General features: G+C 42.8%; 1 protein-coding gene across 3 annotated transcripts in view; it reads left to right on the top strand.

The window, feature by feature from the left end:
* SYNE2 (spectrin repeat containing nuclear envelope protein 2) overlaps positions 1–27,609 on the top strand; it is a 553,640-nt gene that overhangs the window by 19,528 nt on the left and 506,503 nt on the right. For all 3 annotated transcript variants that reach the window (XM_073570820.1, XM_073570828.1, XM_073570812.1), the window contains exon 2: positions 25,185–25,348. In XM_073570820.1, the coding sequence (XP_073426921.1) occupies positions 25,270–25,348 (79 nt within the window). In that variant the 5' untranslated portion in view covers positions 25,185–25,269. The remainder of the gene's footprint in view (positions 1–25,184; positions 25,349–27,609) is intronic.

The following is a 27,609-nucleotide window of genomic DNA, read 5'->3' as shown; positions in this document are numbered from 1 at the left end:
TAATACATAAGAAAGGAAGGGCGCATAAAGGAAAATGGCAAGAGACCGCATGTACTGAACATGACTCATGCCCTGAATAATAGAGCAGTCCTCAGTCGTCAGAAATTCAACTTCTTTCTTACTCAGGACACCACGTCTTGAAGCTTGTCCAATCAGACAATCCAATTTGTCTTTGAATATAGCTGTGTTGATCCGCCGGGAGTCGAGTATAACAAGAAGAATCCTGTAGCTGTCTTTTTACCTCCTGTAAATAAAGGGCATTAGGCCATAAAACAATATTGGATCCACAATCTTAAAAGCCTCACCCCCCCACGGGCTTAATGAAGAGCTCCTCTTTACCGGATTTTATAAACAGCTCTAAACCTCCCCCCCTTTTTTTTTTCTGACTATCATCATTTTTGTTCCATTGTTATGGGTGGACTATCCGTATACTCTTATATATCGCCTTTTTTCACACCCCTTTTCTTTTTCTCCTTTTTGCCTAGATGTTATCTTAGGTTGTTTTTCGTGAATATTCCTCTTGAACATCTACATCAGGTTCCGGCATTTATGAAGAAATGAGGTCTCCTTCAGATCGCCATATCTTCTGCATGAAGAGAATCTCCTGATATTTGACTTCTTGCTCTACCAGATTATTCGCTTGTATTTATATTTGGTTTGTGTATGATTTTCAGTACTTTTTGATTACCGGCGTTTGTTATTATAGCCACTTATCGCTATGGTACAATATCATTGATGTTTTTTTCATACGCATTGTGTGTCTATATAGATAAAAAACTTCTTTCTCTCATTATACATTCTCCACGGATATATTAATTTGTTGCCCTCTTGATCTTTTAAGCACTTGGGTATTTCCTTATGTCTATGACAGATGAACTAGTTTCTATCTGTCTTTTAAAAAAACATGTTTTTTTTTCTAATATGGGTATTCCAATATGTCTCTAATATAGCTGACTTTTTGCGTCGGCAGGTTTTGATATGCCATTGTGATTTATATGGGTTTTAATTGGCATGCCCTAAATGAAGATACTATTCCTTCCAAGTCTGCTGCTATGGTCGCTTTATTATTCAGGGCATGAGTCATGTTCAGTACATGCGGTCTCTTGCAATTTTCCTTTATGCGCCCTTCCTTTCTTATGTATTAAGTTTGGATGCATTCTTACTGTGCATAAGCGAACTTTCTGTGCCTTCTAAGTCCGGTTTTTCAGGATGTGCCCGTGCGCTGATTTGTGCATGCGCCATTGACTATGCCATCGGCCATCTTGGTACTTCCCGGCGATGTCTTCATTGCCGACCTCGAGCCTGCGCAGACGCAGGTTTTTGACTTCATTTCCTCCCGCGTCACACGCTGGCTTCGGCCCGCGGGGATGAACACGCCCACATCCTCCAGCTGATCCCTGACAAACCGCATCATCTAACGGTATTTATAGGACGCTTGAATACACACTGGGTACTTCCCCTGATGAAGCCAGGCCTCCTGGCGTAACGCGTCGGGCATTCGTGGGCCCCTGCCTCCCTCACTGCTTCCCTCATCACTTGGGCCATACCCAGCTGCAGCATGGTCTCACAAGGGGTCTGAGGATCTCATCTCGGTACCTATTGGCAGTCAGGCTACCTCTGGCGAGCACATGGAGGGCTGTGCGGCCCTCCAAATAAATGCTACCCACACCATTACTGACCCACTGCCAAACCGGTGATGCTGAAGGATGTTGCAGGCAGCAGATCGCTCTCCACGGTGTCTCCACACTCTGTCACGTCTGTCACATGTGCTCAGTGGAAACCTGCTTTCATCTGTGAAGAGCACCAGTGGCGAATTTGCCAATCCTGGTGCTCTGTGGCAAATGCCAAGTGTCCTGCACGGTGTTGGGCTGTGAGCACAACCCCTATCTGTGGACGTCGGGCACTCAGACCATCCTCATGGAGTCGGTTTCTAACCATTTGTGCAGACACATGGACAATTGTGGCCTGATGGAGGTAATTTTGCAGGGCTCTGGCAGTGCTCCTCCTGTTCCTCCTTGCACAAAGGCTGAGGTAGCGGTCCTGCTGCTGGATTGTTGCCCTCCTATGGCCCCCTCCATGTCTCCTGATGTACTGGCCTGTCTCCTGGTAGTGCCTCCAGCCTCTGGACACTATGCTGACAGACACAGCAAACCTTCTTGCCACAGCTCGCATTAATGTGCCATCCTGGATGAGCTGCACTACCTGAGCTACTTGTGTGGGTTGTAGAGTCCGTCTCATGCTACCACGAGTGTGAAAGCACAACCAACATTCAAAAGTGACCAAAACGTCAGCCAGAAAGCATTGGTACGGAGATGTGGTCTGTAGTCCGTGGTCCCCACCAGCAGAACCACTCCTTTATTGAGGGTGTCTTGATAATTGCCAATAATTTCCATCTGTTGTCTATTCCATTTGCACAACAGCATGTGAAATTGATTGTCAGTGTTGCTTCCAAAGTGCACAGTCTGATTTCACAGAAGTTTGATTTACTTGGAGTTATATTCTGTTATTTAAGTGTTCCCTTTGTTTTTTTTTGAGCAGTATATAATATATATATATATATATACACATATATACACCTGTACTATGTGTATATATCTATTCTATTTTAAGCTGTCAGTGTGATTTTACTGTACACCGCACATGAAGTGCTGGCTTTTCAAAGGACACCGGTGCATATTTCTCGCAAGTCACACTGATGGTCTATGTTGTGTGCGAGTTTTTTCTCGCACCCATAAACTTGCATTGGGGATTCTCGGCCAATATACGCAGCAAATCGCAGCATGCTGCGATATCACTCGCACGTATAATACGGCCGAAAAAAAACGGTGATGGGAGCTGCCCCATAGATTAACATTGGTGCTATGCGATTTTTTTCCTCGAATAGCACTTTTCCGGATTCCTCTCTAGTGTGACTCCAGCCTTTCTCTGCTTCCCTAGATTGACAGATCTCTCCCCATGTGTGTGTTTGGTCAGTCAAAAGGATCAGGGCAACAAGAAGCCACAGGGGATATGCCTGGAACTAGTCCGTCAAGATGCCGGTATTTCAAAGTATGTTTTGTCCCTGAAGCGCAGCAGCATTTCAAAGTAAGCCATACTCGGCTACAATATCGCAGCCAGTGACTGATTCCTGCCGCTTGTGATGCATACAGCATGAATCAGTCAATAGGTTCCCTTTGGGTATAGTCTACATATTTGGGACTCCTTTCTGTTATATTCTAGGAAGAAAAATATGGACTGGGACACTTTCCATTATAGTTTACGAGAGATGTGAAATGCTTATCTTTTTCCGTACCTCTCACTTACTACATTGGAGGTGTACTGCAGTGCCGAGACATTTCGGTATAAGGAGGAGTCGCGGGAAATAGCTGTCGGACGAACGATCAGTTTTCCGTCATCCATCTAATGAGTATGAGAGCCTTTATTAAATGTTTCAGAACTGGAACCCAATACTTATTTGATAAGTTTTATTAATGCCCAAGAGAGTGATACAATCTAACAATAAAGCCCACAGACCAAAAAAGTTTGTGCACCCGTGCCTTACAGACAAAAGTTATACATTAGGGTAACTCACCTTGAAATTTGCTTGGGTGTGATACCTAGCTCCCTCCAAATTTCTCTAAGTCTAAAACTCGTTTTGAAATGTAGGAAGGATAATGGCATATTGTGTACAATCTTTCTGCTCTCTGCCCACTTCTGACTAATAGGGTCAGTTTGGCATCCGAAAACTGTTGCAGCTGTCTGTGTACCGAGCCCTTCGCAGCTGCCCAGTTCTCCCCTGGCACGAGCTCATACTAATGTCCTACTGAAACGTGACAAGAAGCACAGTGTTCTGCTAAACCAAAAACAGTCCTGCGTATGAAGCTGGCTGGTATGGACAATGTATGCACATAAAGGGTGACCGGACAATCAGTGGGCAGCGCAGTGACTGACCGGATCGTGAAATTATATGTAACGAATGACTGGAACTAACTAAACAGTTTAGAAGGTTTGTTCTTTCGCACTTGTTCTTGTTTGTATGCAAAGTATATAATGTGAAATTCAGTAGATGCGGCAAGGACTCTCATAGCAATATGGAGCGTTTCGGATACTGCTACATTGCAGTTACTCTACAAGGGTTTGTGTGCACAAAGTTTATGAGCTTTTTGGATCTAGGCTACCACAAAAAAACTATTGAAAAAATCGCTTCAAAAACATTTGACTCTTTCTATTTATACTTTCAGGTCATATGTTCAGGTTTTTTAGCGTTTTACTTCCTCTTTGAAAAACACCTGGAGGGGTCAAATTAAAGTTCCAGTTCACTTTTACTTATGGAATCCATTCCAAACTATTCACTGTCCAATCAGAAGTCCTCAAAAAATCTCTTCCAGAACGCTCTAGGAAACTGAAAACTCTTCCAAAATCTCCCAACGCTATGAGCGCATTATGTCTAAGACGCCGGTGCACTTGCCGAGGTTTTCCAAGGCTAAGGTCACACGATCGTAGATTCTCATCCGTATTGAGCCGATTATTCAAATGACACTCGTATCAAACTCTGATTAGAGTGTCAACATAGTGTGATCCGATTCTCTCGGGTGAGGAGAAGATGGAAAACGAAATTTCTCCATTCTGTGCACTCCGATGTTTTCCTTATACTCAATGACTTGCATAGCCGAGTGTGATCCAAATATCTGATCAATCTCGGACGTGCTGTGATTTTTTTCCATCTGATGTGCATGGCCCCATAGCATAACACTGGTCCGGCCGCGATCCGATGTTTTGTTGGATCGCAGTTGGACAGAAATTACAGTGATGTGAGTGCGCTCTTATGCAAAGTCATGTCAAGAAAAAACCTGTGGTCCCTTTCCTAAAGCAGCTTTACTGGTGATTTTTGCCATCGTTTTTGCAGCCAGAGTCTTTGCTCTATACATTCAAGTGTATATAGCAGGAGGCTTCCAAACACCGACGCCCGAAAAAAAGAATAAATGAACATACTACTTCTGTTAACCGATTCAAGGTTTATGACCTAAGTGACGCAAGACGAAACGAGCACGGCAATGTTGTTTTGTAATAATACTGATAATATTCGCTTGTATGTTAAGTCGGCCATACACATCAGACAATTGTCGGCCGAGCGTTCCTGTGTTTCCAATAGGGAGAGGGAAGAAAGTCGCTGGTAGACATCTCTGTACACAAAAGGTGTTGATAATGACAGAGAACAAAGCTGCCCAGTCCTTCATCATCATGTACTTCACCCTTTGGGGGAGAGTCAGGCGGCCATCATACTCGTGAGATGGTCAGCCAGTCCGGTGGATTTAGTCCAATTTCATCTACTTTTTATGGAGGCCTATAGGTCTCATGCAAAGGCTGTGAAGCCATCAGCAACTTGTGCTCTACTGGGCACAATCTGACTTACCAATTTTTTTTTTTTAGCAATTAGACAATGAATAAAACACTGGCTTAAGCAAAAATGCTCAAAATGATGTCCCGTGCGTTTTACTTTTATTGGTAAAGAATGGGAAACACATGAATGGTCCTCTGACTTCTTTTAACAGCCTGGCATTAGGGTTTTTGGAAACCCAAAGTGAATAAAAAAACAATCAAAATCCTGAAAATATGAACAGCAAGTCCTTTATCTATGGGAAGAATTTCGCTAGCGTTTTCAAAATGTCAATATTACACCTGTAACTTTGGTGTATTTTTTGCGGCTTTTTACATATTATTTTTTTTTTTTTGCATTAAAATTTACAAAAGACAAAAATTAAAGAGCATTTATGGATTTTGCACAAAATTCTGTGTGCACGTTATTTTCATGAATTTGGTGCAAACATACCAGTGGATGTCACAAGACAAAAAAAGGAAAAAGTTGTAAATGATGAATCCGGCCAATCCGTAGCAATTAATGAAAAAGCGTATGCGATTTATTTGTGCCTGGTATGAAACTCTTGGGTGTACTAGTGCATAGGCCTACATTTGTCAGTGTTGTGGTCTGTTGAACCACACAGGGACACTGGCCTAACGGAGTACATACTGCAATGTGCTGCAGCATGGAAATATACAATTGGTAGAACACTACACATGTGCATGTAATTAGAGACAATAGTAAATTAGGAGCAGCTGTTTCGCTCACTCTGTGCCTCCCTCTGTAGCTGGCTAGGAGCTTTTATAAGGTATTTCTCCTTGGGGAATTAATTTCATATTGTGTATTTTTTGGGTGTGACGGCGGCTGTGAACTCAGTACATGTCTGCAATCATGCAGTTGACGTCTTTTTAAATTACTAGCGCGCCAAGCAGCAAGAACAAACACTTGCATTCAGGCCTGGCCAGCTGTCCTACATATCATGGACCGCTGCCCTCTGCACTGTCTGCCATTGTTCTTAGGACTGAAACTGCACATCTCTCGCCCCTGCCGACTGCTGCTGCCAATCACGGGAATGTGCGATTAGTAACGAAAACTACAATTTTCCTATTAGGAATTGTGGGTTATATATCAATAGTATCATATGTTCAGGGCAGACGCTAGCCTGTATTTTACCCCAGGGACATATTCCGCTGAGTGGCCTTACATGACAAACTAACCTCTCATTCAGACATCACTTTCCTGTTTTTTTTTTCTTCCATGTAAAAAAACAGTCCAATTTCCATCAATTTTTTAGATCAGATTTCATCAGTGTTTGGTCAGTGTGTCCATTTCTATCATCAAGGTTTCATGAGTAATGTTCTTGAAAACAAAAAAATAATGACAATTTGCAAAGCCTCTCTCATCCATTACAACGTTAAGAATGGACAGCACATGTCTCGCGATCGTGTGCTTGCCATCAGTTTCATGGATCCATAGACGTGATGGCTTTGATTAAAAATGGACACCACAAAAAACCCCAGGCATGTGTACAGCATAATAATATAAAAAGTATATTTTTAATAAGTATATAATAAGTACATGTTCTGTCCATGAGAAAAATACACTTATGACCTATACTTGCCACACTGTACCCCCTTATGTAGCATTATGCCATGCTGTACCCCCTTATGTACCATCATGCCACGTTGTACCCCCTTATGAACCATTATGCCACACTCTACCCCTTATTATTATTATTATTTATATAGCAGCATTGATTCCATGGTGCTGTACATGAGAAGGGGTTACATACAAATTACAGACATCATTTGAGGTAAACAAGCTAGCAATGACAGACTGATACAAAGGGGAGAGGACCCTGCCCTTTTTGGCTTAAATTCTACAGGATGGTGGGGAAGGAAACAGTAGGTTGGGGGGGTTGCAGCAGTTCCGGTGTTGGTTGAGGCGATATCTCCGGTAGTGGTGATGAGGTAGTGTGGTCATTGCAGGCTGTAAGCTTTCTTAAAGAGGTGGGTTTTCAGGTTCCGTCTGAAGGATCCGAATGTGGTTGATAGTCGGACATGTTGGGGCAAAGAATTCCAGAGGATGGGGGATATTCAGGAGAAGTCTTGGAGGTGGTTGGATGAGGAGCGAATAAGTGTGGAGGAGAGAAGGAGGTCTTGGGAGGACCGGAGATTACGTGAGGGAAGGTATCGGGAGATTAGCTCAGAGACATATGGGAGAGACAGGTTGTAGATGGCCTTGTAGGTCAGTATTAGTAATTTGACCTCTATATGCTGAGGGAATGGGAGCCAGTGAAGAGATTTGCAAAGGGGAGAAGCGGAGGAGTAGCGAGGAGAGAGATGAATTAGCCGGGCAGCAGAGTTAAGGATGGGCTAGAGAGGTGCGAGGGTGTTAGCAGGGAGGCCACAGAAAAGGATGTTGCTGTAATCGAGGCGGGAGATGATGAGGGCATGCACAAGCATTTTAGTAGATTGAGGTTTGAGGAAAGGACAAATTCTGGAAATATTTTTGAGCTGGAGGTGACAAGAGGTAGAAAGAGCTTGGATGTGTGGTTTGCAGGACAGGGCATAGTCCAAGGTTACTCCAAGGCAGCGGACTTCCGGTACGGGGGAAAGCGTGATGTCATTAATTATGATAGGTCAGGTAAGAAAGATCTGTGAGATGGAGGAAAGATGATGAGCTTAGATTTGTCAACATTAAGCTTGAGGAAGCGAGAGGAGAAGGAGGATATGGCTGATAGACACTCTGAGATTCTGGACGGCAGAGAGTTGACGTCTGCGCCAGAGAGGTAGATCTGAGTGTCATCAGCATAAAGATGGTACTGGAATCTGTGGGACTTTATGAGTTGCCCCAGGCCATGTGTATAGATTGAGAAGAGTAGAGGTCCTAGAACAGAGCCTTGGGGGACACCAACAGAGAGAGGGTGGGATGAGGAGGTAGTGTGGGAGTGGGAGACGCTGAATGTGCGGTTTGAAAGGTATGAGGAGATCCAGGATATGGCGAGGTCTTTGATGACAAAAGAAGAAGAGGATCTGTAGTAGGTAGCAGTGGTCAACTGTGTCAAAAGCAGAGAACAGGTCTAGAAGCAGGAGTATAGAGTATTGTCCGTTTGCTTTAGCTGTAAGTAGGTTGTTAATAATTTTGGTCAGGGCTGTCTCAGTGGAGTGATGGGGGTGGAAACCAGATTGTCAAAGAGCAAGTTAGATGATAGGTGGGAGGAAAGTTCAGCATGGACGTGCTGTTCCAGGAGTTTGGAAGCAAATGGGAGCAGCGATTTTGGGTGATAGCTCGACATAGCGGTTGGGTCGAGTGTTGGCTTTTTATGGATAGGCGTGATTGTGACATGTTTGAAAGCAGAAGGGAAGGTACCGGAAGTTAGTGATAGGTTAAAGAGGTGGGTTAATGTGGTTTCACATTAGCGCTTTTTAAGCGCACGCACGGCCGGGGGTAGCTCCGCCCCCGAGCCGGCTCTCTGCCCGGCGTGCCCGCCCCTTGCTTGTAGCGCTGCCTCCTAGCGCACAGCGGCGCCTGCGATCGGCGCACCCTATCTTTAGCATAGGGTGCGCAGATCGTGCGCAGGCCGTGCGCTAGTTGCGCTTTGACCTGCGCTGCGCACTTTTGACGGTGCGCCGTGCGCGCCAAAATCCGAAAAGTTTGATTTTGGCGCGCACGGCGCACCGTCAAAAGTGCGCAGCGCAGGTCAAAGCGCAACTAGCGCACGGCCTGCGCACGATCTGCGCACCCTATGCTAAAGATAGGGTGCGCCGATCGCAGGCGCCGCTGTGCGCTAGGAGGCGGCGCTACAAGCAAGGGGCGGGCACGCCGGGCAGAGAGCCGGCTCGGGGGCGGAGCTACCCCCGGCCGTGCGTGCGCTTAAAAAGCGCTAATGTGAAACCACCCTTAGGGATGGGATAAGTGTGGTGGTGAGGTTGGGGAGGAGGTGGGATGGGGTCGAGTGCACAGGTTGTGAGTTGCGATTTGGAGAGGAGACAATGAACCATCATGCCACACTGTACCCCTTTTTGTACATCATGCCACGCCGTATCCTTTTATTAGCCATTATGCCTCGCTGTACCCCTTATGTACAATCATGCCACACTGTACCCCCTTATGTACAATGATGCCATGCTGTACCCCATTATAAACCATCATGCCACACTCTACCCCCTTATTAACCATTATGCCACGCTGGACCCCCTTATGTACCATCATGCTATGCTAGACTCCCTTATGAACCATGCCACGCTGTACTCTTTATGTACCATTATACCACACTGTATGCTCTTGTGAGCCATCATGCCACACTCTACCTCCTTATGAGCCATCATGCCATGCTGTACCCCGTTATGAACCATCATACCGTACCCCGTATGAACTATTATGCCATGCAAACTCCCTTATGAACTATCATGCCACACTTTACCCCATTATGTACCATCATGCCATACCCTATGCCTTTATACACCATCATGCCACACTGTACTCCCGTATGAACTACCATGCCATACTGTACCCCCCATGTACCATCATGCCACGCTGTACCCCCTTATGTACCATAATGCCACACTGTACCCCATTACGTACCATAATGCCACGCTGTACCCCCTTATGTACCATCATGCCACGCTGTACCCCCTTATGAACTATCATGCCACACTGTAGATGAGTATTACTGAGGTTGTTATTTTTTTACAGTCCCGTGGACAAAGTTTTATTTTGCCCAGCCAACTCCTTTTAATTTGCCATGTTACCCCAGCCTAAATGTATATTAGTATTTAGTAACTCTGGTTGCTGGCACTAGTGACTGATACAATTTGGATTGTAACTTGTCTAAGTAGAATGCATGGCACATGTTAATTTTGGAAGGTGGGCAGAGTAAGGAAGAATGTATAGAAGACCCAGTCCAAGATTTTTTTTTTTAAATGCAATTTCTTAACACCTTTCATTGCATTAATATATTTCCAGCTTCCTCCACCTGACAAAAGTATTTGGCATGGCCGCTGTCTAATCCTGCCCGGTCTCCAAATTATTCAAAGATATAAATTCATTTGGAAAATGTTCACAATGAAACTTGTAACTGGGGCATGTCATAACAGGAAGCATCTATGAAACACATGGCCAGGATTTCAGTACAAGCTTTTTATAATTTACTTAAAAATTTCATACAAAAGCAACAAGGCTATACTAATACTTGACAGAATACAGATTGTTGTAGGTACTAAATTATCAGATACCAATGCAGTTGTATGTCAGTATTTCTACGGAATATTTGCTCATATTTAGTTTTAAATTAAGAATTTTAATTGATATTTGAAATAAAATAATATATCTACATGGAAATCATACCATTCTATCACTTCAGCTGCTCTACCCAGCTCCCACATTTCACATGGGTGAAGGCTAAAACAATCATTCTCATGACTCAGAACCTCTTGCAAGTGGCTACTTGGATGGTTAAGGAGAATAGACATAACCAAGATAAAACTAGTGAAAGCGAACCTGTCACTTCAAGTGACATTTCATAATAAACAGTCATATATGTGGATATGTGTAATCACACTATTTATGGCCATTGATTTGTTTTGCATTTTTCACCATGTTTTTTCCCTCTGCAGGGTTTAACTCTAATTTTTACTTGTCTGTAAGCTGGTGGATGGAGTTTACCAGATATACCAAACACCATCATCTATCAAAGTGAGATCAAACACTTACTAGAAAGCAGAACTACGATCCCTCTGTTTCTCTCTTTTGCTGTACTGTTAATTCTTCCTCCCCCTCCTCTGTCCATAAACGTTATTAGCTATAATCTGACTCCTCAAGCAGCTGGGGTATGTGCACATGACATCTTTTAACCGTGGGTGAACCCACCGAGTTTTTCAAGCAGAAGACAGTTCAGGAAAATCTGGCATTTTTTTCCTCATACGAGTTTTGGAGGTCGTTTCCGGAGCGTTTTTTTGATGGTTTTTGACACTGGTAGATTTTTTGGGGGGGTTTCCCTTGTTTTTTGTGAGGTTTTTAGGTTGTTTTTTTTTTTTTTTTACTGTGGTTTCCTGATTGTATTTTTCATACCATTAAATAATGAAGAAACCGCTATCGTTTGTTTTTGTTTTTTTAAGAAAAGACAATGGTAAACTACTCCAAAAGACGTCCAGTCATTAGAGCTTTCCCACTGAGTTGAATTGAGGGCAGAGGTCACTTCTTTTCACTACTTGACATTTTTAGAATGGTTAAAAGAAGTCCAAAACATGAACATGTGAATAGCAAGTCCTTTTTTCATAGAAACGTTCATTTTTCCGAGCATTTTCTGATAGATTTTTTCAGGTGGTTTCCGTGGCGGAATCTGCCTAAAAAAAAAAGAATATTGTGTGCACATAGCCTTATAGCAGTTTTTTAAGATGAATGATGAGTTTTGAAGGCAGATGGGAAGAAGTGGCTCATAGGTGGAGAAAGAATCTTACCATTTAACTAAAGGTCATAGGTTTTTTTCCCTATTTTCATGATTTCACATGACTAACTTACTTTTTTAATCACAGAAAGGGCTCATTTAGACGTTCGTATTGTCCACGTACAAGAAAAACAGGCTCATTTTTCTGATCAGAGTCTGATCAGAGTTCGGTCCAAGTGTTTTCTTGTACATGAAGGAAAAAAATTTTAGTTTCTTCACCTTCTGCATTCTGACACATTCTGACAGTCCTTGAAAATTAGACCGCACATGGATGATATTTGTGTGTGGTCCGATTTGTTTTATGGACCCATAGACTTGCATTGATGATATTGATCAAACCCTCAGAACAAACTCAGACATGTCTCCGATATTTTCTGTGGACTGTTTGGTCTGAGAGAAAAATCTGATGTGCAGCACCATAGAATATCATAGGCACTAGTGCTATCCGCTAATACCACAGACAGCCCTCATATGAGAAAAACTGACATGTGAACAAGCCCCAGTGCCTAAGGAGAGGTGCTCTCGTCTTTAGCCTCAGTGTATGTGCACATAAACATCTTTTACATGTGTGCAATTCCACCGAAGACTCTTCAGGAAACATTGGTAATGTCTTTGGCCGCCAGCTTTTTTTTTTAGAACTTATTTTGAATAAGGCTGGAGTCACACACAACCATTAAAAAATCGGTCCCATTTTAACGGTCCGAAATCACACAAAGGTATCTTAACCATTGATCCGTTTTTGATGCGATTTTTCTTAATTGATGCGATTTTAATCGCATGTAAGGATCCGTTTGACATCCGTCTGGTGAGATTTTCTCGCAGGATAGCTACATGGACATATAATGGAGCCCAATGACAGGTTTCCCCACACAAAGAATGAATAGATCTAGACATATATATATATATAATGCATGTTATAGAGACACATTAATATACATATTACAAATTCATACAGTTCATCATAGCAGAATAGCCGCAGAAACATTTGCCGGCTTTTGTATAATTATTCTCCTGCCCGACATGAAATGACACATGGTTTACATATAGTTAACCATTTAATTTCATGTTTTTTTTTGTTATGTCTATCACTATTAATTAGATGAGGGTTTGTGGGTAAAATTTTGGACTTGTAGGGGTTAATTTAAGGGGTTAATTCATTGTATTAAATTGCAGGGACTCCTGCTGACGTCACTGAGGCTGCAGGGAGTCCCGTAATTTAATACAACGAATTAACCCCTTAAACTAACCCCTACAAGTCCAAAATTCTAACCACAAACCCTCATCTAATTAATTGTGATAGACATAACAAAAAAAACATGAAATGAAATGGTTAACTATATGTAAACCATGTGACATTTCATGTCGGGCAGGAGCATAATTATACAAAAGCCGGCAAATGTTTCTGCGGCTATTCTGCTATGATGAACTGTATGAATTAGAAATATATATATTAATGTGTCTCTATGACATGTATATCATATATATATATGTCTAGATCTATTCATTCTTTATTTATCCGGTCCCTGTGATTTTACTGTATTGGAAGAATTGCTGGCTTTTGCTAAAGGACACCAGGTGCGATTTTATCGCAAGTCACACATCTAGTCCGTTTTTAGTCCCATTTTTTCTCGCCCCCATAGACTTGCATTGTCGAATCCGATCCGAAAATCGGTGATAATCGCAGCTTGCTGCGATTGTCTCGGTCCGAGGATCGGATCCGATCAAAAATCGCATGATGGGAGCTGCCTCATAGAGTAACATTGAGACGAATGCAATGTGATTTTTTATCGCATTTCATTCGTCCGATTTAATTGCCAGTGTGACCCCGGCCTAAGCCAGTGAGTTGCTTCCACCTGGAAGACAGTAAAAAAAATGGTCAGGCCACCATGGAAACCTGAAACGGTTAAAGGAAGTTTAAAAACTGAACTCATGAACAACAAGTCGATTTATCTTTGCAATGCATGTGCTCATTCTTTTCAGAGTTACTTTAGGGCTTTTTCAGGTGGGTTACCTCCTGAAAAAGATGTGTGCACATACCCTTTTTCTCTTCTTCTGTGACCAATGCACCTTCCCCAAAAACTGTACGGTTGTGCAGAGGAGTGGATGGTGAATACCTCCCCGTCAATACGGCCCTGAAATAACTGGTTTCTAGAACATTTTACTCCTTTAAAAAAAAAAACACAAAAATTGAGCTTGGTTTACATGCAGCATATTCACATGGGCCATGAAGCATACAAAACCTACAAGAGACAAAATCCTGCTGTAATTAAATAAATAAGAAGCAAAAGTGCATGTAAATAATTCAGAGTTCTTAATATTGTATTTGATCAAAAATAGTACAAAAGCCGTCCCCCATCGACAAGGTAACTCTGTGATCGGGGTGGTCCGACACCGTCTAATATTAAAAACCTTATGTGTCAGAGTTGACGTCAGTGTGTGAATAACAAAGGACCGGGTCCCAACCAGTGGACACCAGTCTGGGGAAGCCTTTAAATACAATTTCCAGCTCAGTAGAGGGAGGCCACACCGCAGCTTGCACAGAATGCAATAATACAAAGAAAAAACACACAAATTGAGCTTGATTTAAGTTGGTACACATGCAGCACATAAATGTTCACATTGGCCATAAAACATATAAAACCTACAAAAGACAATTTAATTTCAGCAGGGTTTTACTCATTTTGCCTTTTGTAGTTTTGTACATTTTACTCCTTTGTAAACTCAGATAATTATAATATTAGTTACAATGACCTACTAAGGCTGGTTTCACATTTGCATCTGTTTGCGCAGCGTTTCATCCGCAGCAATCCATACGCGTCATGTTTTCCTATCTGTTCGCATGCGTCAGTGTACGCATATGCGTTGTTTTTTGGTGTGCGGCGGGGTCTGGCGAACGCATCATGTTGGATTTTTGGAAGCGGCAAAAATCCGTCAAATATGCGCATGCATGCGGATGAGTGCGTCAAATAAACGCATTACTGTCTATGGGAACGCATGCATTTTTCACATAATCATGTCCGGGAAATGAGTCACGCCCATTGGATCTGGCGTGTGTCAAGGAAATTTTCCAAATGCATGTGCTGAAAAACCGCAAACACATGCAAAAAACGCATGCAAACGCATGCAAAACGTAGCATTTTTTCCCTTCATGCAGCGTAAACATGCGCATGCAGACGAAACGCTGCACACAAACGCTAATGTGAACCTAGCCTTACAACAATAGGCTGAATACAATTATTCCAAATGTGACTTTCAACAATATGGCGGCAGTGGAAGCAAAAACATGACTTATGGTGTGGACAGTTACTGTGGAAACTAGTTGGATGACATAGAAAAAATAGATTTTTTATTTTTTTTTTAGGTTTAGCTACTGAGAGACATCCAGGTGACTCACTCCAATAAAATGAGAAGGTGAAGTTGGTTTAGTCCTCGGTGTTTTCTGGAATAAGTGCTTGATTACTCAGGAATACAGCAGCTATAAATACACATGCACACACATGTGAACAGATTTGTTTCTTTTTAGAAATAACTTGAGCCAAAAGTTATGGATTTACTCAACTTCTTGGATCTCTGAAGCCCTTAGGCACAAATCGTTTCGAGCCTCAGACAAAGGTGGGACAACAAACTTCTGCACCTCCGATCCTTTGTTCTTGTGGTTGATAGGCTGCCGTCATAATGCATTCTTTCCTCTGTCTTGTAAGAACACTCGACTTCTTGGCCAAGTCTGGATCTGTACATCCTATTCAGGTCATACGGATGTGATGACTGCTGCAACCAGTCACCGGCCAGCCTTGATGCATTCATCACTGGTGCAGCCACATGCCTGTCCCCACCGAAAGAGGAAAAATTGAGTTTTATTCTTAGTTCATGGTGAGCCACTTTCAAGCAGACAAAAGGGTTGTGTAATAAAGACCCCCATAAACATTAGAAGAAAGTCTTGCGTATGGGGTCCGCCCAATGGATAACGCGGGAGATAAGAGTTGCACCACTTGATCCTTTTTTTTTTCCCGCTGCCAAAGGAGTCTGTAAGTGATTTTCTCCCCTCTGCCCATTGAAAACGCTTGAATGTTTGGGTAGAGCCTAGTGTTTGTGGGTGGGGGTGTCGGGAGTGATTGCTGTCAGCCGCATGACAGCTTTTCTTAAGGATATAGACATCATCAGGAGCAATTTTTTTTTTATAAACTTAAATGAATATATTTTTGGCTTTAAAATATTTTTTTTGCCATTGGGTTTCTTTTAAAAAGATTTCACCATATTCCTTTTTACAAGTTCCTTGTACATTGCAGGTTGCATAGTGAGTTAACTGAAAATCCAGAAGTAAGTTGTTTTTTTTCCCCCTGAATTCACTCTGGGATGATTTATGACCACTTCAAAGTTCAGCTGTACTTTGATGTGGTCAGTGCTAATAAATCAGCGCAGAGGAGCTTTGAAAAAGACAGATGAAAGAGTTAACAAACTCACTGGCGGATTCTCAGTTAACTCTTTATGCAGTCTGCAATGTCCTGGAAAATAGGCAAATGGTGGAATTTTTTTTTTTAAACAAAACCAATGATAAAAATGAATTTTAGCCCAAAATACATGCATTAAAGTAAAAATAAAAAGCTCACCCACCACCATTATAATGTGATTCAGCGATCATCCCATGAAGTTTGTTGCTTCTCTCGCTCCACATCTCGCCAGAAACTTGTTTTTACTCCATTTATGGAGTGATTATAATCTGGGCACACGTGGGATATACACAGAGTCTCCCCTTCTGAAGCCGTTCACTGTTTACATGTGTTTTATTTCCTCGCTTTTACAAGAAGTGGGTGGATATGACAATAAAAAGTCTCAGTAAAGAAGTGAGTGAGGTCATTATCCGTAGTAGTAACGTGCACATCATCATGGAGAAGATCTGTCATTAACTCTTAGCAGATAAAAGACTCGAAGATGAAGCCTGGAGGAGCAGAAATGCCTGGCCGCTGAGAAACAGCCTGAAATCAAGTAGACAGAAGAAAATTATTGACTATGTAATGCTCATACAGGATAGTTAATCTCCTAATCGCAATGCCACAATTTATTGTATTCAAATTGATATGTGGCGCTGCACAACATTTTGCTATAAATAAGTCCTAATGATTATCTGCATCATAATAACTAGTTAAAAGTATCTAAAGATACATTACACCTATCCTTAAAGAAGCACTCCTCCTCCTCTTCCTCCTCCGCTTTTACTCTTCCTTCTCCTCTTCCTCTTCTTCCTCCTCTTCCTCTTCTTCCTCCTCTTCCTCTTCTTCCTCCTCTTCCTCTTCTTCCTCCTCTTCCTCTTCTTCCTCCTCCTCCCATCAACATTTTTAGTCTCTTAATATATTGCAGACATCGTATTATATAGAACTGTGTACTTACAATTGCTCATGTTGCCTTTCTACCCAGCTAAATCTTCTCTTTTCCATTAGGTCTATGACCGCACTTGACTAGTTGAATCCTTCTAAGCTCTATGTAGAGGCAGGAGGTTAATTTTCCTTGTATGAGTGAGTCATCACTGTAAAAGTCCCAGGCCCGGGGAGGAGGGAGCAGCTGGGTCAGGAGTTAAAGGGAATCTGTCACCCCTTTTTTGAGATATCATATAATGATATCATTCAATTGTGTGTCACATAAGGATTCTCTTAGTACTTTTGCTTCCCTCTGACCCCGCACCTTTCCTGCATAAATACCTTTTTTATATCGGTTCAGGTGTATGTAAACTGCCACGGTCCGGTCCGCTGGGCGGGGCTTATTCACCTGCTCCCCCCCCCTGTCTTGCTCTATCCATTTCTTCTTGTGTAGAGCAAGACAGGGAGGAGGGGGAGCAGGTGAATAAGCCCCGCCCAGTGGACCGGACAGCGGCAGTTTACATACATCTGAACCAATATGAAAAAGGTATTTTATGCATGAAAGGTGCAGGGTCAGAGGGAAGCAAAAATACTAAGAGAATGCTTATGTGACACACAATTGAATGATATCATTAGATGATATCTCAAAAAAGGGGTGACAGATTCCCTTTAAAGAGGGGAATGATTTTTGCAGGAAAAAGAGACTTCCTGTTTCTACATAAAGCTGAGAAAAGAGAAGAATTAACTGGGTAAAAAAGCAAAATGAGCAATTGTAAGTACACAGCCGTATAATATGCTGATTGCATAGTGCTTCTTTAATCTCCAAATGGACCATGACTGATCCTTGATATATTACGACTTTTCCTAAACTTCTATAGGACCGTCATGAGCAGTTTAACCCTGATGATTTGCCACGTGCTCATCATTTCAGGACATGTACAATAGGTGAGCAGTCGATCATCTGTTGACGTTGATAATGAAGACGTTGGCATTGAGAATTTTTGGAAATCCTACAGTACCAAACGGAGGATTATTACTACAAAGCTACATGTGCAATGCAACGCAAAGTTGCTACATTGTGATCTTGCAACCAATGACTGTCAATTAATTTATGACCAACTGTGACTGCAAAACAGCTCCCAAAAAATCGAATCTGATCCACTTAGAAGTGGCAAGGAGACTAGAGGAAGACCCGGATGCTGCTATGGAGAAGTAATGGGAGAATCTGGTTATATTATCGGTGGCTGCTCTTTGTAACTTCAGTGTAAGTCAGCTGAACCAGCAGCTCACTATTTGGCTGTTTTTGTAGCCAAGGTGCAGCTGAAAAATAGTTGCACGACTGCAAGATGAGTAAATATTTTCGGGTTGTGCGACTTGTTTGAGAAGTACAACTATATGACGTGTTGCTCTACTCTCCTGCTGCAACTCCCTCCCACCACGATTCTTCTCAACCCAGCTAGGATTCTACAGTTGACTAATTAACTGGTCTTCAAAATCTGCCACTTTTTGCTTATCTTCTCCTGCATCATTAAAGGGATAGTCAGCACAGAATGACTGTGCAAACCAAGCATAGGTGCTCCGTGCACCCCTTGGTTTGGCCAAACAGTTCACTGCACCATCCCACGCACTTGTTTTCCATCTATCTCCGCCCTTCTCTGATCCTATAAAGCCAGAGCTGTCAATCAAAATATGTGGGGGGTTGTTAGGCGTCAAGTTTCCCCCACTGCACAGGGGGAATCTTGAGCCATGTCCTCTGCGGTCTCCTATTCCTCTGCAGCCGCAGAGATTCCTGCTCAGCAAAGATGTCAGTCAGGTGTCTCGCCCAGGCTGATGCTAGGCATCTGGTTGCTTCCTCTGGCTCTGCTATAACTCCATCCTTGAGTCAGCAGCAAGTAGACACTTCTGGGACTAAGTCCTGTCTTTTGGGTACTGAGCATGCCCGTGGGACGACCTCTCATTGGAGGCTGGGTTCACATGCGCAGGTCCCGTTCCTGCTCGGATTGGTCCACTACTGGGAAGGTCCCGGAAGAACTTCGCTATAAAAGAGCTGCATGGCCTCTCGGCCATGCTCTAGTATAGACTCTTATTGTATATTGTGTGAGTGATGATGGATGCATCTATCTGGTGACTGACCCATTATGACTCCCCTCCCTTGGATACGTATGGTATAGGGCTATAGAGTTAGAGTCAGTGCCTACTAGTGGCTTGGTCTGCGCCACAGTGCTTCCACATCTCAGCACCTCACTCAGCGCCATATGGTGATGGCCAGAGCTGGGCACCTTCAGTACCGCATTAAGCGGCTGCATCCGCCAGTGCGACGCCGTGCGCCAGTCTAGCACTTTCCTCCAGTGTTCCGGGTGGTTAGTGGCGTCCGCCAGAGCGGTACGGTTCGCACATAGTGCGCTTTAGTTATTTAATTTGTTTCTTCTTGGCACCACTGTTGCGGTGCTGAGCACTAGTGTGACTAGAGGGACTCTAATGTGGCGCCCCTGAGGCTCAGTCACCACAGAGGTACTGCACCTTCTCCTAAGGTGTGGTGCCCCACCATTCAGGTAAGTTGGAGGCTCCTGACCACGCTCCAACACTCGCACCCCACACAATAGAGTAGTTCAGCAAAGCCACATTGCGGCTCTATGCCTAGAGAGAGGCAGAGCACCTTTGGTGGTTCCCTGCTTGGAACACTAAACGTGCTGGGAGGTGGATGGAGTTCAGAATATATATATAAGAGCGGGACAGTTCCAGGATTGAGTTCAGTGGAGTTCAGAGGTGGAGTAGGAGAGAGGAAGCCACTCGGGAGGAATGGGGATCCCTGGAAGAGGGATGGAGAAAGGAGTGCTGCAGCTGCCTCAGTGACCTGAGCCAGCTGGCACGGGAAAGGAAAGAAGGAGAAGGACATTGAACCAAAGTCTGAGCTTCCATAGAAGGGAAAGGACAAGTACGGAACGTAGGAGTAAAGGGAACATAGAGGACGTGGGTTAGAGGAAGAACCCTGCCTAGAAGTTCTAAGCGCAAGGCCGGGGCCCGGTCCCCGAGGTTGTATGGACACTAATGGTTCTGCAGCAGACATCGGTGGAGTAGTGGGCTGTAAATGCACTACTCCCATCTAAGACTTGAGGGCACAACAGCAACACGGATAGAGAGCCGGGACTTAGGAGTAGAGAGTCCCCGAAGCAGGCTACAGCTGTCTGCCATGCAAGTGAGGTTCTTGGGAACATCTGTCAGGAGGAACTCCAGTGTAACACAGTACTAGGAGATCTTCACACTTAAGGCGCTATAGAGGAGACGTTCAGGAAAGGCACATAAGTTGGCGGAGTGTGGAAGGGAGGATTCCATCTTGCCTGGAGGTTGACTGAGTCCCTGACCCGGAGGACACGGCACAGAAGCGGGCACTACAGACTGTGAGTAAAGCTTTGGAACTACATGCCCTGGTGTCCTCCATTCTTTCCTGCGTCCGTCCGCCTGGCACTGCTACATTCCCTGCACCGGACACTACACCATCTAAGTGTCTTCACATCTACACTGCCCTGGGACAACAGCCCTGCCTGTGGAAGGCTATACCATCCTTGCTGCACCACACCATCTGTCCCAGAGGATCTGTCTGCAGCATCGGCTTAACACCTCCCTTGCCGAACACCACAGGTGGCGTCACGAACTATTCATTTAACTACCTTCCACCATTCACATCTCTTTAATTACTTGGGCGCCCAGAGCCACGGTCCGGGTCACCGCCACTGTGACACATCCCACTGATACCAGCCCGGTACCGAGTACCCCACAGCCGTGGGAGGGCGACCCACTAACCCAGTGTCTCAGGGGTAGAGGCATGTGTCTATACACCAGTGCTCACATTGCCGAGCTCTGTGAGCGTAAACAGGCTGCAGCATTTGTGTTTGACGGTCAGGCAGCTCTGTGAGGTAACAGATTCCGCCTCTGTACACACTAGGTGGAGTTAACCCCGTGTGTTCCTCTATTGTACCGCCATATAACATCCGCTATTACCGAGCAGCAGTTTGTCATCTCTGCACGGTGAACTCCGGGTTGTGATCGCACTTTATTATATTTTATATTTAGTGCGATCCGCAACCCTAACGGGTGGAGCTAGATGGGAAGACGAGTAGGTGGAGAGGTGCACTGAGCTGTTTGGTCACACCAAGGGTGCACCGAGGATCTGTGCTTGATTTGCGCAGTCATTGTGTGCAGACAGACTCCATTTAAGCAAAGCTCAATGACCTGTAAACATTTTTACCAAACCTTTTAAAGAAATGTTGCTTGACGGCTACCTCCTGCTGGTGTGACCTCTTACAGGTTCTTGGTGTACCCTAAGGTTACGCAGAGAAGCTCTGCAACTATTGCATATGAAGCAGCTAATGAGCAGAACGGAGCTCCTGATTTGTAGGTGTGAGTGTTTTCCAGCATTGCAACCTGGGTTTAGACCTTCAAAAAATCCTTTAAGCTGATGAGATTAGAACTACAATGCCAGCAGAAATCAGGATTAAGGAGATCAATATCGAAATCTTTTGTTAACCCTTTGCGATGTCGAGCACTGCATTTCAAACTCTTCTACGCATTACTGCATGATATCCCAAACATCCAAGATGTGGTACGAGATTCCCACTATCCCTGCTTGAGACAATGCTACTCTGCCAGCCAAGAAGGTCTCTTAAAGTGAAGTCATTCTCATGAAAATCGGCACAAGAATAGGAAGTCACGAGTGCAGGAGAGAATTTCTAGGTTCCTTCTTTTGCCAAAAGAGATAGCAGGTTAAAAAGATAAAAGTGATGTCGACAGGAGGCCGTATAAGTGGTGTTGGGGGACAGTGGATGGCTAGCACAGAGGGCTCTTAGTAGACTCTTAGGCATTACGGTGGCATTTTGACTAGCTCTGTGATTATCAAACCTAAATTTTGTGCGTCACAGCACAGTTCCCACCAAGCTTATACGTCCATCTTCTTGACTGGTCTAGATGTCACCATAGTTTGACTGATGAGACCTAAAACAAGTATAATTTTTGAGATTCCCTGGTCTAGAATATCTCATAGACCAAGTGTTGGTGTCAGTAATAAGACCCCCGCTCTTACTACTGAATAGCCACCCATGTCAGAAATTTTTTTCATTGGCTATCCTTTATAGTCCCTATCACCCATAGTGGAAGGGCCAGGGACTGCTGCCAGTGATTATTCATGTAAGGAACATTTAGATGTCTTAGACCTGGCCGTACTGGTTTTTTATTTTGGAGAGGGACAAGTTTACTTTAAGGCTACCATCATCTTGTACTTTGGGCTTAGTGAGTAAGGGCTGAGTGCGCAGGCTTAAAAGAGGCTAGTTGAAGAAATAAGCCCCCTTCCTGCCTCCCATCCTCCCTCCTGCCTCCCATCCTCCCTCCTGCCTTTTTTCCTAATTTGATTGTTCTGTGAGATTAGTTTTCTTCTATGTTTTGACTGTCACAGTGGGCGAGATAGTCCTTACCAGAAGTGTCCAGATTACCACATGCTCATCCCTCTTATAATGTGGTAATGACATTTCGGTCACAGAATTTTATTTTAATAGGATCTAAATAATGTTAAAATAAGGGGTCTTTTAGACGGCAGGTTTTTTGTATACAAGAAAAAAAATGTTTCCATTAAGGTACTGGATTAATTTTCAATTCATTATTTTTGGTCCAAGAGTCCGTTTTTTACCAACCGTGTTATATACATTTTTCCAAACTTTTCCAATCCATTAAACAGGAAAAAAACATAGCATTCGATTAATCGATGGATGCCATACAACTTTTGTCCGTTTCATTGATTAGAATCCGATAACTTAATCTGCAACTTGGATAAAAAATAGACCTTTGTCCTCGGTCTGCAAAAAACATGGAAGTGTGAACAGCCCCAAAGACTGTAATGAGTACATATTCTATCCATAAAAAAAACCCGTACATGAAAACAGATGCCCGAATGAAGCACTAATACCATCTTGATGCACCCACCCCTCTACCTGAAAGTGGAACTCTAGTTATAAATGAAAAAAGATGGCCTTGCCTAGATTTGGGTCTTTAGTGGTTCCAAAGTATTCATTTGCTATGGGACCACAATGAAGGAATCTTGCAGGTTCTTCCCTGTATTCTCAGGGTTATTAACTTTTATCACCTGCCTGTATTCTAATCTACTGTACCTCATCCTCTGTATGACTAAATACAGTTGTGTGAAATGGTGTTTGTCCCCTTTCTGATGTCCTATTCTGTTGCATGTTTGTCACACTTAAATGTTTCAGATCACCAAATAAATTTAAAAATTAGACAAAAATAACACAAGTAAACACAAAATGCAATTTTTAAAAGAAGGCATTTATTAAGGGAAAAATAAATCCAAATATACAGGGCCCTGTGTGAAATAGTGACTGCCCCCTAAAACTAATAACTGGTTGGGCCACCCTTAGCAGCAACAACTGCAATCAATAGTTTGCGAAAACTGAAAATGAGTCTTTTACCACGCTCTGGAGGAATTTTGCCCAGTCATCTGTGCAGAATTGTTGTAATTCAGCCACAGTGGAGAGTTTCCAAGCATGAACCACATTTTTAAGGTCATGCACAGCACCATCATATTAAGGTCAGGACTTTGACTAGGCCACTCCAAAGTCTTAATTTTGGTTTTCTTAAGCTATTCAAAGGTGGACTTGCTGGTGTGTTTTGGATTATTGTCCTTCTGCATAACCCAAGTGCGTTTCAAATTCAGGTCACGAAAACGCCGGACATTCTCCTTCAGGATTTTTTTGTAGACAGCAGAATTCATGGTTCCATTTACCACAGCAAGGCTTCCAGGTCCTGAAGCAGAAAAACAGCATCAGATCATCACACGATGACGACCATATTTTACTTTTGGTATGATGATCCTTTTCTAAAATGTTGTGTTACTTTACACCAGATGTAATGGAGCATACACCTTCCAAAAAGTTCAACTTTTGTCTCCTCTGTCCACAGAGTATTCTTCCAAAAGTTATGGGGATCATCAAGATGTTTACTGACAAAACTGAGATGAGCCTTTTATGTTTTTATTCCCCAGCAGTGGTTTTCTTCTTGGAACTCTGCCTTGCAAGCCATTTTTGCCCAATCTCTTTCTTATGGTGGAGTCATGAACACTGACCTTAACTAAGGCAAGTGAGGCTTGCAGTTCCTTGGATGTTGTTGTGGGCCTTTTGTGACCTCTTGGATGAGTCGTTGATGCGCTCTTGAGGAAACTTTGGTCGGCTGGCCACTCCTGGGAAGGTTCACCACTGTTCCATGCATAATGGCTCTTAATGGCTCTCACTGTGGTTCACTGGAGTATCAAAGCTAGAGGAAAGGCATTCTACCCTTTTCCAGACTGATAGATCTCAATTACTTTGTTTCTCATTTGTTCCAGAATTTCTTTGGATCGTGGCATGATGTCTAGCTTTTGAGGATCTTTTAGTCTGCTTCACTTTGCTCGGCAGGTCCTATTTAAGTGATTTCTTGATTGAGAACAGGTATGGCAATAATCAGGCCTGATGTGGCTAGGTAATTTGAACTCTGCTTCCCAAAGATGTGATAAACCACAGTTACTTTTCCTTAATAATAAAGACCTTCATTTAAAAATGGCATTTTGTGATTTCTTGTATTATCTTTATCTAATATTTAAATTTGTTTGGTGATCTGAAATATTTAAGTGTGACAAACATGCAAAAGAATAGGATATCAGGAAGGGGGCAAACACTTTTTCACACAACTGTACATCTGCCGGGGCCAGTTGATGACATGAATCATGTGGTCATCATCCTGAGGAACCACAGCAGAAGAACCCAAAAATTAACCAAAACTCAGAACTAATATCCACAGTATAGTAACCATGGAATTACATTTTGTAACCTTGACTTGCAAAATGACACTTCCACAATTGTCGACACTGTCTCTTTTATTTGCTTTAGTTTTATACCTGAACCTGAGACTATTTATCTATACATTGACAAGAGCCAAAGGGCAGAAAGGGTGGAGATCCCTGTCGTTCTTCATGCTGATAATTTACCTTTTTTCTTTTTGCTTTCACATTTAGTTTTGCAGTGAGTGTGAAGCTTAGCAGATCTTCTGTCTCTATTACGGACTTGTCCTGTCTCCAGACCTATGAGGTCTACAGCAACATGTCATCGGATAGTGGATCCTCGTTGTCCGCTGCAGAGGATCAGCTCGCCATAGACCAGCGATATCATGTTTTACAAGGTAACTTCCATAGTTCTGTGTTTTATGTCAAAAAGTATGCCTAGAGCTCTGAGCAAATTTATGACTCTAGTCCGGGACGGACATATAATTGTTGCAACCTGTGTGTTCGCACAGGGGCCCAAGAGTTAAGGGGGTCACTACCGTCTACAAAGCAGGTGGAATTGTGTATTATAAGCTATTGGGCCCCAAAGGGCTTATATATTGTTCTTGCACAGAGGCCCTTCCCTGACTGTGTCCGCTAGTGACATAGAGTCCATGTCTTGGCTACATCATGGTATACATGAAGCCCATATTGGATGTAAGGATGAGGAGAGCTATGGAATAGAGATGGGCCAATCAATTCTCAGGATCTGGTCCAGTGGTCAGGTTAGTAATTGTGGCTGCCAGTCAAGAGACCAGCAACCCACCTTCTACCTCCCGGCATCAGCAGCTCTTCTTTTGATCAGCCAGCCTGGCGCAGCATCACATGTGCGTCACGCTGCAAAGATTATGCCGGGGATGCCGTCAGATAGTACGCGGTTTCCTGGGCTCTCGTACGCCGGTCATAGATTATTGACATGGCTGCTGGATCTGGCCTGCAAATCGAGTGCATCATCTCTAGTATGGAGCTATTCTTTCCTGTCTTCCTGGTCACATCCAATGGGTGTTAACACCTGACTGTCAAAAACGCATGGGGCTACAGAAAAGGTCCGGTTACCAGGTCCGGCTATATAGTCGCCGTGGTACGTTTATTTAATCTAAATGTGGTAAACTTTCTAGAATTTATTATAAAATTGTGTCTTTGAATATTTTTGTTATTTACGAGAAGTCATCCAAACATTTGCTTAGTTGTTATAACTCAGCAAGCTGCTGTTTATGGCAGTCTGTAGTCTGGAAATGACACACAAATTGTCATAAAACAGTAAAAAAAAGGAGAAGTCATATAATCTTGGCTGTGTCATGTATAGTAAATAGGTTGCCTCTGGTAATTAGGTCACTGCTTACTTGTCTTAACTACATTAGAATACCAAGAAGGAAGGACATAATAAAAAATGTATATATAAAATCCTTAAAATTCAATAAATCAATAATGATCACTAGAGGATAGATGTATATATAAATAATTACAAAATCTCTTAAAAAACCATACGACCAACCCAAAGAGAAAAAGAGTGGATACTACACAAAAACTGATTAAAACTAAAAACTAGGAGATGGTCTAAAAAGGATCAGGGAAATAAAACCATCTAAATAAATTAATATACAGACAGGGAAATTTAACTAATTTGAGAAATGCCTTTATTTGGAGGTAACTGGCAAAAAAGGGTACTAAAATACAAAAAAAAAAAGAAATGAAATAAAATAAATAATGAAATATAAAATATAATCTGGACCACACAATATTATAAAATCAATATATGAACTGAGGTGAAAATATACAGTCATATGTTAAAGTTTGGGCACCCCTATTAATATTAACCTTTTTTGGTTTTTGCAACAGCTATTTCAGTTTCATATATCTAATAACTGATGGACCCAGTTATATTTCTGGATTCAAATGAGGTTTATTGTACTAACAGAAAATGTGCAATCTGCATTTAAAACAAAATTTGACTGGTGCAAAAGTATGGGCACCCTTATCATTTTCTTGATTTGAACACTCCTAACTACTTTTTACTGACTTCCTGAAGCACTGAATTGGATTTGTAACCTCATTGAGCTTTGAACTTCATAGCCTGGTGTATCAAATCATGAGAAAAGGTATTTAAGGTGGCCACTTGCAAGTAGTTCTCCTGTTTGATTCTCCTATGAAGAGTGGCATCATGGGCTCCTCAAAACAACTCTCAAATGATCTGAAAACCAAGATTATTCAACATAGCTTTTCAGGGGAAGGATACAAAAAGTTGTCTCAGAGATTTAACCAGTCAGTTTCCACTGTGAGGAACATAGTAAGGAAATGGAAGAACACAGGTACAGTTCTTGTTAAGCCCAGAAGTGGCAGCCCAAGAAAAATATCAGAAAGGCAAAGAAGAAGAATGGTGATAACAGTCAAGGACAATCCACAGACCACCTCCAAAGACCTGCAGCATCATCTTGCTGCAGATGGTGTCACTGTGCATCGGTCAACAATACAGCGCACTTTGCACAAGGAGAAGCTGTATGGGAGAGTGATGCGAAAGAAGCCGTTTCTGCAAGCACGCCACAAACAGAGCCGCCTGAGGTCTGCAAAAGCACATTGGGACAAGCCAGTTACATTTTGGAAGAAGGTCCTGTGGACTGAT

Source organism: Dendrobates tinctorius, unplaced genomic scaffold (genome assembly GCF_039654945.1).
Source record: "Dendrobates tinctorius isolate UK_male_01 unplaced genomic scaffold, ASM3965494v1 ptg000006l, whole genome shotgun sequence".
NCBI classification, from domain to species: Eukaryota; Metazoa; Chordata; class Amphibia; order Anura; family Dendrobatidae; genus Dendrobates; species Dendrobates tinctorius.
Note: the sequence above shows the minus strand (reverse complement) of the source record. Positions and strands in the feature narration are given on the sequence as shown.